Source organism: Xyrauchen texanus, chromosome 44, assembly GCF_025860055.1.
Source record: "Xyrauchen texanus isolate HMW12.3.18 chromosome 44, RBS_HiC_50CHRs, whole genome shotgun sequence".
NCBI classification, from domain to species: Eukaryota; Metazoa; Chordata; class Actinopteri; order Cypriniformes; family Catostomidae; genus Xyrauchen; species Xyrauchen texanus.
Genome location: NC_068319.1, coordinates 30,358,324 through 30,370,776, shown reverse-complemented (window position 1 = coordinate 30,370,776; position 12,453 = coordinate 30,358,324). Strand labels below are relative to the sequence as shown.

Here is a 12,453-nt window from a genome sequence, read left to right as displayed (position 1 = left end):
TTAACCAGATTGCAATTACCATGCTGGTCTAGTCTGGTTAGTGCTGGTTTGGTGCTGGTCCAGCTGGTTGACCAGCATAGCAATGTTTTTCACCAGCTAAACCTTGCTGGTGAATCTTGTTGACCAGCATGGTCTTTCTGATGAAGCTGGTTAAGCTAGTTTAAAAGCCTGGTGGAGACAAAAGCACACCAGCATCCCATGCTGCGGGACCAGCACCCAAAACACAACATAAGCTGGTGTCCAGCAATGCTGGTCTTTTAAGCACGGACAATATAATATGGGTTGCGGAATGGACTGAAGGCAGACGACAAGAAGCTGATCATGTTTTGAGTTGTGATTTAAGCAGTGTATGTGTAACAGGGACTCAGGTTGAGTGGGATCCATGTGCGCCTTTATTAAACACACCAAACTCAAGAGTACAGACAGGTAAGGGTCGAATGATCCAGGCAAACAGTGATATCCGATGCAGGGTAGAACCCTAGTGAGACAGGTAGAGGTTTGGGGCAGGCAGCAAACAGCAATGTCAGAAGTCCAGGCAAACACAATTTTAGGCAGGCAGCAAACAATCATAAACGGGGGAATATAGGCAGTCAAACATGGGTAAACAAGGCAGGGAATGATATATGCTCAGAAATGTAGCCAGGGAAACAAGACTTTGCAATGACAGAAAGTGAGTGTGAGACTTAAATAGCTGGCAGGATTAGAAACAGGTGAACAGGTAATGAGAGTCAGTATTCGGGTTATGGGAAATGGAGTTCCAGGTGGAAGTTCAATACTTGGGAGAGGCCGACCTCCGGTGGCCGATCAAGGGATCTTCACCGGTGTTCATGACAGTATGCCACTTCGGGCCACTTACTGTGACAGTCAATTAGTGTCAACATGCAGGGACAGTCCCACACTGCAATTTGAAATGGGCCTACCACATCAATAGCTTCATTTTCCCATGATGCATATGGAAAAGGTATAGGTTGAAGTGGTGCAGCAGAGGGGTGAGCAATCTTGTCAGAGGACAGGCAAATGTAACAGTTAATAATTAAGCTCTTTGAATAAACAATAAATACCTGGCCACCGGTACAGTTCATGAATGTGTTGTTTTGTGCGCATGATTCCTTGATGGCCTTTGTGTGCCAGACTTACAGTGCTTCAGCGAGACAGGAACAACAACGGAACCTATAAATAAATAGTCCTTTTGCACACTCAGTTCATCACATAGTTAAAAATACGGACACAGAACTGTATCCACAGCAGCTGAAGTGGAAAGCAACTGTTAGCAATTTGTGCACATAATGCATTCAGTTCACAGTAGGATGAAGTGGGAGAAGCAAACTCAACAGGAGACAGAGCAGACATTTCAGAAAACAAAATGCAATGAATTCAGGTTCTGTATCAGAACAGTACTCATCAGATGCAGGTAGAGGCAAACAGGAGAGACAGTTGGCAGTGTTGTTTTGTGATCTAGTCACATCATATTTAAAGCACAGCAATCGCACTGCCCAGCGCGCAATGCACTTTCCGGCACGGTCAGTGCTTTTAGAGGTGAGGAGCACAGTTAAAGCTCGGTGATCTGTACACAGAAGGAATTTACGACCCCACAAGTAAGTTTGCCATTTTTCAACAGCCCAGACACATCCAATGGCTTCCTTTTCAAACATTGAGTACTTGCATTCAGCAGTTGTCAGTGTCTTGGAAGCGAATACAATGAGGCACTCTGAATGATCCTCGTGAATCTGAATGAGGCAACACCCAACCCCTAGTCAGAAGCAGGGTTATTTTCGTATGCTAAAACTAAGACAAAAACTATTGATTAAAAAACATTTTTATAAAATAAATATAGTAAAATGTGTAAATAAAAACAAAAACTTGATGAAACTAACACCAGTTATTGAAAAACTAACTGAAATATAAAAAAATGATCAAAAATAAATGATCGCATATCACATAGCAGTTTTGCTGGGCCCAGCCAGTTGTTGGACGGGGGAGGCGTGGTGCCGGAGGTGGAACATTGTTACTCTAACCATGCGTTACATGAACGCATTGCGCTGTTGCACACCATCTCCGTTTACATCAGTGTCTCCAGCTGAATATGTTTACATATGCACTCCCGTGATCATCAAGTGGCAGATGCAGCGAAAGGGCCCCCATCTTCTGAAATATGGTGCCAGCCCATACGGTACCCAACAGAATCTGAAAAGACCCTCATTACAAATAAAGGCGGTTAGATCGCGCGCTGTCTTCCTGTAATGGAAGTTGGAAATACACACTCTTCAAATCAATTGTAGAAAAGACAGATGTTCCGCGAAACACATGAAACAGTTCATCAATGGAAACAGTCTTGTTGGGCTCTTTCAAATCTACGAATCAACTGGCTGGTGTTTTTACGGACATTTTCAATCTGTCCCTCTCCCTGTCTGTAGTCCCCACATGCTTCAAAACATCAACCATTGTGCCTGTACCGAAGCAAGCCACAATCACTTGCTTAAATGACTGCCGTCCTGTTGCTCTGACCCCCATCATCAGCAAATGCTTTGAGAGGTTAATCAGAGATTACATCTGCTCTGTTCTGCCCACCTCTTTGGACCCATTGCAGTTTGCCTACCATAACAACCGCTCCACTGATGATGCCATTGCATCTACACTACACACTGCTCTCTCCCATCTGGAAAAAAGGAACACATATGTGAGAATGCTGTTTGTAGACTACAGCTCAGCATTCAACACCATAGTGCCCTCCAAGCTTGATATGAAACTCCGGGCTCTGGGTTTAAACAGCTCACTGTGCAGCTGGATCCTGGATTTCCTGTCAGGCAGACGTCAGGTGGTTAGAATGGGCAGCAACACCTCCTCATCACTGACCCTCAACACTGGAGCCCTGCAGGGCTGTGTTCTTAGCCCTCTCCTGTATTCCCTATACACGCATGACTGTGTGGCAACTCATAGATCCAATACCATCATTAAGTTTGCTGACGATACGACGGTGGTAGGTCTGATCACTGACAAGGATGAAAGAGCCTACAGAGAGGAGGTGCACACTCTGACACGCTGGTGTCAGGAGCACAACCTCTCCCTCAACGTCAGTAAAACCAAGGAGCTTGTAGTGGACTTCAGGAGAAAAGACAGAGTACACAGCCCCATCACCATTAATGGAGCACCGGTGGAGAGAGTCAGCAGTTTCAAGTTCCTCGGTGTCCACATTACTGAGGAACTCACATGGTCCGTCCACACTGAGGCTGTTGTGAAGAAGGCTCACCAGCGCTTCTTCTTCCTGAGACGGTTGAGGAAGTTTGGAATGAACCACCACATCCTCACACAGTTCTAAACTAGTACTGTAGGGAGAATCCTGACTGGCTGCATCACCGCCTGGTACGGCAATAGCACCGCCCACAACTGCAAACCCCTGCAAAGCCCTGCAAAGGGTGGTGCGAACTGCCAGAAACATCATCGGAGGTGAGCTTCCCTCCCTCCAGGACATATACACAAGGCGGTGTGTGAAAAAAGCTCGGAGGATCATCAGAGACTCCAGCCACCCGAGTCATGGTCTGTTCTCACTGCTACCACCAGGCAGGCGGTATCGCAGCATCAGAACCCGCACCAGCCGACTACATGACAGCTTCTTCCCCCAAGCAGTCAGACTGTTGAACACTTGATCTATCAGGATCAATAATTAGCACTGCACTTTATTAACCTATAATCTCACACTGGACTGTCAACATATTCTCCTCAATTCAACTACTTATATATATTTCATATACTCCCACTTATTGTATATTGTGTATTGTGTATTCTATATTGTGTGTATTGTTTACTGTGCATTGTATATAATTATTGTGTTGTGTAAGTATGTGTACATTTGATATGTAAATTGTGTTGTGTAAGTATGTTGTTTATTGTAATTGGTATATGTCTCGTCACTGTCATGACTGCTATGTTGCTCGGAACTGCACACAAGAATTTCACCTACTGTTGCACTTGTGTACATGGTAGTGTGACAATAAAGTGATTTGATTTGATTTGATATACGAATGCCACCTGACTTTTTCTGCACAACAACAATCAGAGAGGCCCATGGTGAGCCATCCAATTATGCCTAATTCGAGGAGGTGGATGATTTCCGCACTGCGGAGGAGTTTTTGGTTTACAGGAGTGGCATCTGTAGAAATATTTACTTTGTGGACAAAGCCTTTTGCACATCCCAGAGCAATTGAAGTGGTTGAAGTTGAAAGGTGCATTACAGGAGCTGACTTCAGTGCTTGCAGAATAAAACAACCTTCAAAGCACAGGTGCAAACCTTTTATCAGATCCATTCTGAGCAGGTTAGTACCGGATTCAACTATGAAGATCGAAGTGGTGCATGTGACGTCATCCTTGGTGACAGTAGGCTTGTTTGAGATGCCAAACGCTTCACCTTGAAAGTAGAGGAGAGCAGGCGGCTGCAGTCAGGGGAGCAGTGAAATAAACGCAGTCAAGTCGGACAATTCTCACTTCTCATAGTGGATTAGACACCTATGAGATCAAAGGCAGATTTTGCGTGAATCACGTTCATCTCTGTGTTGTTGTTAATAAAGTGGGGGCATTTTAAATTCTGTTCATTTTAAACGAAAATAAATATGATGAACAAGACACTCAATGTGGATTTTTAGGATTTCTGTAATATTTAAAATATGTGTCTTTATTAACCTATACCAATCACATATCCCTTTCAGAGACTGCAATGTCAGAGTGTTGGGAATATTCACATATTATTTATACACATAAAAACATGATATTAGCGATAAAAAAAAAAGAAAATTAAGAAGAGAACAAAACATCATGGTTGTTTAAGCCAGTGAGCATTAAGCTGTGTCATTAAGCTGTGTAACAATTTTAGCAAGGCAGTGAAAGAGGCTAAACGACGGTACTCTGAGAATCTCCAACACCAGCTCTCAGCCAACGACTCTGCATCTGTCTGGAATGTTCTTAGGCAGATCACCAACTACAAGCCTAAAGCCCCCCAGGCCATCAACAACCGACGCCTATCCAATGACCTGAATGAGTTCTACTGCCGCTTTGAAAGACAAAGGGACAGTCCTGAAACCATCCCCCACGACACCTCCCAACAGCTCCAGCCACAGTGCATCACCTCCACCTCAGCAGGGGCCTGGGCACCCCCACCAATGCCCACCTTAAAGGTACCCCCTCCAACCCCCACCCACCTCAGTGACGACTCTTTCCATCCATGAGAGGGACGTCAACAAACTCTTCAGGAGACAGAACCCCCGGAAAGCTGCTGGACTGGATGCTGTCTCCCCATCCAGCTTGAAGCACTGCGCTGATCAGCTGTCTCCAGTGTTCACAGACATTTTCAACACCTCACTGGAGACATGTCACGTGCCAGACTGCTTCAAGTCTTCAACTACCATCCCTGTTCCCAAGAAGTGAAGGACCACAGGATTAATGACTTCAGACCCGTCGCCCTGACCTCTGTGGTGATGAAGTACTTTGAGCGCCTTGTGCTTTCTCACCTCAAAGACATCACCGACCCCCTCCTGGACCCCCTGCAGTTTACATACAGAGCGAACAAGTCTGTAGACGATGCAGTCAACTTGGCCCTCCACTACATCCTCCAGCACCTGGACTCCGCAGGAACCCCCGCCAGGATCCTGTTTGTGGATTTCAGCTCTGCCTTTAACACCATCATCCCGGCTCTGCTCCAGGAGAAGCTCTACTAGCTAAGTGTGCCTGACTCCACCTGCAGGTGGATCATTGACTTCCTGTCTTACAGGAAGCAGCATGTGAGGCTGGGGAAACACGTCTCCGACTCACAGACCATTAGCACTGGCATTCTCCTCTGCTCTTCCCCCTGTACACTAACAGTTGCACCTCCAGTCACCAGTCCGTCAAGGTTCTGAAGTTTGCGGAGGACACCTCCCTCATCGGACTCATCTCTGATGGTGACGAGTCCGCTTACAGGTGGGAGGTTGACCACCTGGTGACGTGGTGCAACCAAAGCAACCTTGAGCGCAACGCTCTAAAGACAGTGGAGATGGTTGTGGACTTCAGGAAGAACTCAGCCTCACCTGCACCTGCCCCATCATCCTCTGCGACTCCACAATTGACACTGTGGAGTCTTTCCGCTTCCTGGGAACTATCATCTCCCATTACCTCAAGTGGGAGCTGAACATCAGCGCCCTCATCAAGGGCCCGGTACCCACCCTGACACTCTCCACACTCCACCTCTGGCTTTACATTCCACTGTACTACTCTGCTCTCTTTTATTTTATACTTACTTTTAATTGATACTACATGGACATATTTATATTTATACTGATTATATTTTAATTCTTGTTTCATATATTTTGAGTTTGTGTGACACGCACCTACAACACCAAAACAAATTCCTTGTATGCATAAAAAACTTACTTGGCAATAAAGCTTTTTCTGATTCTGATTAGCAAGTCATTTACCATCGTGCTTGCAGTTCGCGCAGCACTAAAAAAGCAACTGCGCTGCCTGACTGCTGCCGCTTCGCTCTCGCGGGTGTATTTTTGACATAGGCTATTTCGTCATAACATCACAGCAAGTCGGACAGATATGTAAACGGCATGCACCTGCCGCTAATCTCTGTTGATCAGTTCTGCACAGAACTTGCTCATCTCAAACGAGCCTATTGACAGGTCAGCAGGTAAGCGGTCAAGCACGCAGATCAGAGAATAAGAATATGTAGGGCTGTTCGATTCAAAAAATTTGGAATCGATTCCGAATCTGATTCCTTGTTTTCGGAATCGATTCTAAGAGTCGATTCCAGACTCATCTTTTCAAGTTCTTTTTCGATTCTCAAAAACACAGTAATTTTCAACAGTAATAATTTAGTATTATGCAATATTCCTCTGGTTTCCAAAACAATAGGCTAAATGAAGTAGTTTTGCACACCTTGTTCATTCACAAAAAATTACAATTAAAAATATATGAAGGCAAATAAGATTTTATTAAGCTTCCATATATGATTGTATAGAAATGTGCAAATCAATGAAAATTATTACATTTTCATTGTGAAAAACTGTGGGAAATATGCCTTCATTATTTTTAAATAGATTTTTATTTAATACCTTTTACATATTAATTCTACATGGTTACAATGGCTGCTTAGATGAAATTATGGTTCCTCTGATTTATGAATCTGTGCAGCTAATATTTCTAAAGTGTAAACCTTATGAATGAAAATGTGCACTTTGTGATTTCAGATCGGATGGGCGTGGTCTTCACGCCATGTGCGGTCTCTTTGTGCACGTCTGGAGCTTGTCAAGTGTAACAATGACAAAGGTACGACATCATATACACATTCCAATTCTTGAAATGTCTATGTGAATGTATCACACGATTCACACGTGATTGCTATGTATTTATTTATAGCCTAAACCTGAGCACAATGTTAACTTCCTGACCTGAAGTGATGATTTCATGTCAGAGCTCGTCTATCTGTCTCTTCAAGTTGACCATATTTATGTCCACATCAGCAATTAAGGAAATAATCTGGTTAAGAATTTATTACGAAAAAAGTAAAAATGCTAAATGAGTATTCATCTATTAGGAATATTCTTAAAAATGAAGAAAGTGAAACATGCTGTCTTTTCTCTTTTTCTTCTTTAAACTGTTTTACCTCTAGTAAGGCACTATATACATGTATTATTATAATTATTTTACTAAATAATGGTGTCTATTCCTGATAGATTAATGGGACTTTTGCCTGATTGTAGGCCATATACATTTCTTTTAATGTTTGAATTTTTATTAATTATTCACAGCAAAATGTGTGCTTGGAATTTCTTCCTGCCTTCAGAATAATGTTGTTATACATGCACAGACAAACGAAAATTCTGTTTCATGCAGATATTAATATCAGAATTAACAGGAGAAACCACAGTTAGCCTCCAAATTCAGCTTCATCTGGTAAGAAAAAAAGAATAAAATAACAGTTGTATAATAATAATAATTAGTATTAGTATTAATAATAATATAGTATTAGCTATTATTATGAAAAGGGATATACAAGTCATATATTTTTAATAGAAACTATAAATGTAAGAGTAACATTTAAAATGAGGCACGTTTTGACGCACTTCCAGTTTAAGCCCCACCCACACCGGTTCTATCTACAGAGACAGATACAGATAATTTGTCATATGACCAGATACAAATACAGATAATGGCTTTGCTGCACACCCCAAGTACACATATTTTGGTAGTATTGAAATGGAAGACCCAGAATCCACAGTTAACTCCACAGATACAGAGGCAGTTGTAGTCATAATAGTAGCAGTGCAAAGTATTTTATCAGACAATGAATCATGCAAATACAGGATCTAAAGCTCAGGTAAATCAATTTCATGTACTGAGCATGTTTGCACAGAGCGTCACCTAAAAATGTAAGATCATTTGGCGGTTATTGCACTTTGCCGATGCAGCAAGGCAATTGTGATCATTAGCCAGATGTTTTGTAGATCCACAGCAGTAACATGCATGGACTGATGCAGATGGCGAAGCTGAGGCAGGGGGCTTTGAAGACCCTTTGGTCTGGTGGTCTACGGCAGTACTGTCCAGAAGCAGATTTGGGCTTTGAATGTACTACTTGTACTTGAACAAGTGTGCTTTCAAGGTCACCATGGCATCCTCCATTTACTGTCCTTGGATTTGTAAGGTATAAAATAACATCTGGCCTTCTGTCCCCAGACAATGAAGAAGCAGTTCTCACTTGCATGCAAATGGCCATTCGTCTCCAGATACAGCAACGACAAGCAGATAATTGACAAACATTTTGAGCCACATGTCGAAGAGTATGGGCGGCTCACCAGGACACAGCACAAATGATGTGGAAAAAGAAGTAACGGCAGACATCTCTTAGTTGTAGTAAGTACCTTGTCGCCAATTTGTTACGTGGTAAGCTGGAAGCAATGAAGAGGGTGTGGTGTGACAGGGTGGAGGGCGGGGCCGGGTCCTGATTCTACACACTAGGGTCCCTTATCAGGCTAATCAAGCCTCCGAGAGGGATGAAGGCCGACTGCAGACGGTGGTGCGACAGAGAGAGAGCATTTACGGGCAGCTGCACCGTGTGTGTGTCTTTTTATTTAATTAAATGTTGTTTATATTGTCAAGCTGGTTCTCGCCTCCTCCTTTCCCTTAATCTCTTTACATAGGGTAAGGAACATTTCATCACTAAATTAAAGATGTATGAGCAATGCATGACATGCAGCAGTACAGACTATTCTCACTCTAATCCTATACTTTGTTTTAAGGCATCAGCATGAAGAAGCACTACTGGATCTGCTGGACTGTAAGTATAAATGCAAGAATACAACAAAATGCAACCTCCAAATTGCACTATTCATTAATTACTTCCTGATTTCTTTATGGATCTGGGGATCATAACCCATAGAACACAAAAGGAAAAGGTAACACATTTGAATTGATCCAAAGGTGTCTGACAGGACCTGGTGCTTGACATGGAGTTCAGATATATAAAGTATGGTTTTTGAAGGCTCATGTATAATTTGTTTTTCCACGTTCCATTCTGTCTCAAGCATGGTCAACCCTCAGTCTTTCAAAGTGTATTCTTTACAGCGAGTGCATACGGACGCGTTCGATGCATGCTCACTATGACTGCTTTGTGATTCACTCTATTTTATTCAACAGATGGTGCATGTGCCAATAATGCGCACAGTCTTAGTGTGTGAAAAAACTGGCAGCTCACGGACAGTATGTGTAGACTGTGCTGATGACAAAATTCACCTTACAAACACTGTGCGTGAGACATACAAGCACATGGAATACTGAAGTATACTTCAAAGCAGGAACATCAAGCTCTTTTGTCTAAAACAAATCTAACAATTTTGTATTACTCATGATTTGAACCCTTTAAAATACTCTAATAAGTATTTTAATTGTTTTCACATTACTTACTTCTTCATCTGGTAGACGCCTCGTCGTACAGTGCCAAAGTTGCCTGAGCCCAATTCTTCATCCTCCAGAGTTAGGTCATTTCGATTCACAGTGGTTGACCGAAGCTCTTCGGGATCAGCATATGGACTCTCATACACTTGTGTGTCCATTGGCATAGCCTCTGAAGAAAAAGGACAAAACCCAGTGCCACAAGGTACACAGAGTGACACAAGCTACCCAGAGAGGACACATTTTTTCACATCTTTAAATAAGTCTTAAAATGTGCATACTGTGGATTAAACTATGTTTAAATAAATGTTAATTACTTAATGTTAATTATGTGTAAATTCAGGTTAAAGCAATGGCTGAAGAGTTCACTGTACCAGAGACTGTTCTAGAAATGCAACAGTTCTGTTCATTTAAACTAATGTTTGATGTCGTAATTGCTATCAAATGAGGCTTTTCTCTTTTAAGTTGACTATGATACGTATTTGTAATATGTAATATCACACTTCATTCTAATCTGCATAAAAATAAATCCATTGATTTTTAACCACTTTTTAAAAAACATTTTATTGAAAATCAGATTTCTTTTCTATAAAATGTTCTGTAAAGTTGAGTAAGCAACTGTAAAAGCAACTGACAAAGTTTAGCAAAGGGTTAGTTACATCAGAGCTGGGTTTAGATGTTCAAGCAATAAACTAACCATTCTAAACCAGTATATAAGCTTAAAGATGTTACCTGGGTTAAGAGGATCACTTCTGCAGTTTAAACCAAAGTCATAGGGATTTGGAAGATGACCCTACAAGCACAAAACAATTATAATTGTGAAAATACACAGAGCCACATAGAATAGGCAGACGCAGACAGAACAAGCCTAATGTTACACTGTATGAAATTCCTGCATGGATTTTCAGAAGGACAGAAGGACAGGCTCAAACCACACTGGTCCCTATCTTCTTCATGGCACCTTGATTTAGCTTTGAATGCAGAATTACATGTACATTTAACGAGCTACTGCAACGGTACATGAATGGCCATTCAAATTTACAGTATATATATACATATATATACACACACACACACACACACACATGAAAATTGTGGTCAGTGGCCATGAAGAAGAGAGGGAATCTTCTTCAAAAAGATTTTAAAAGGCATCACATGAGGTATATGTAACAAAAAAACAAACAAGAAATGGGGAGATCTTTTGCAGAGTAGATTGATAATGAAGTAGTTCTCTTTCATCATCTCATGTTTGAGTTCTACAGTACCTATGCAAGGGACACCCATACCTGACCTCTGCAAAAGCATCCAATTGCATCAAATCTGGCCTGACAGACAGGAGTGCATGTCCAATGCTGCTGTAAGGCCACACCCTTACCTGAATATATATAGAACCTGTACAAGCTACTTTTTCTCAGTTGACATTCTCTTCTCATGACTGCTACACATAAACTCACAGCTTGACTGGATTTTCACTTGGCTCACACTTAACTCTCTGCAGGAGGACACATCTCCTGATTGGCCTCATGAGGCCTGACAGCCAAATAATACTGGTCAGTTTGCTGTTTTATTTAGCCTGCAAGCCACCAACTCTCACTGGCCCTCACATTTTCCAGTCTGCTCGCCTTCTTAGTCACTGCTTTTTCCTACAACTTCAAGTTTTTCACTACCTGGCACCATTCAATTCCCCAGAACAGGTGGGGACACTCACAAATCACATACATGCCTGGCACGCCAATTAGGCTCTCTCTGTTTAACACTCTGAGATCTAAAATAGGGTGCTTTTTGAACTAAGAAGTAACAGGAATAAAATCCCTATTGATACTGGTCTGGGGGCATCACCCGAATTGCTCCTTTCCCTAAGAGAAAGGCAACTGTGACAAGGAACCCAAAATTCTATACGATTTTAGATAATGGAGGAAAAAAAAAACCTTAGGATAAACCGTTTTGATGTAATCTGAGTAAACTGAGAATATGTTGGTGGGGAATGTTTAAAACTAAATTATATAATTGCAAGATTAATGATTTAGTTTCTTTGATGTCCATCCCAAATTGACTGTGTAAGTGCACATAGATGTAGTGTCCTTTTTTATTTGGCATTATAGTTGGCATTATATAATTTTCTTTGTATTACATTTTAGGAGAGTGTAGTCCATCCTATCACCAAGACGATGTAAGCAGAGATCAGGAAGTGTGGCCAGCTCTTTGTTTCTTGGGCTTCCCCCCCATACGAGCAAATCCATTTCAAAACAATGCCTTTCTCAGCCGCATTTCCATTATGCCAATGTCACACACCTTGCCCATTTCACAAGCAAGAGGGAAGCTCAAGCTGAGGTATCGTGTTATTTAGTTATCTAGAATATTGAGTGTATATCATTTGTAAACAACGATAAGCTTGCTAGCAAGAAAAGTTAGCGTTGACAACTCACCGACTGTAACTGCCATAGTGTCGCGAGTGGTCTCTCCACTAACAGTGGGATGATATCCCAGCATACCGTCCATGATCTCGAACAATGTTTAAATTTGAATTTTGAATTT

At 41.9% G+C, this 12,453-nt stretch overlaps 1 protein-coding gene across 2 annotated transcripts in view; it reads right to left on the bottom strand.

Annotated features, from left to right (window-relative positions):
• LOC127636548 (tyrosine-protein kinase SYK-like) overlaps positions 1-12,453 on the bottom strand; it is a 75,639-nt gene that overhangs the window by 35,985 nt on the left and 27,201 nt on the right. For both annotated transcript variants that reach the window (XM_052117144.1, XM_052117145.1), the window contains 2 exons: positions 10,651-10,711; positions 9,931-10,090 (listed from right to left, as the gene is read on the bottom strand). In XM_052117144.1, the coding sequence (XP_051973104.1) occupies positions 9,931-10,090; positions 10,651-10,711 (221 nt within the window). The remainder of the gene's footprint in view (positions 1-9,930; positions 10,091-10,650; positions 10,712-12,453) is intronic.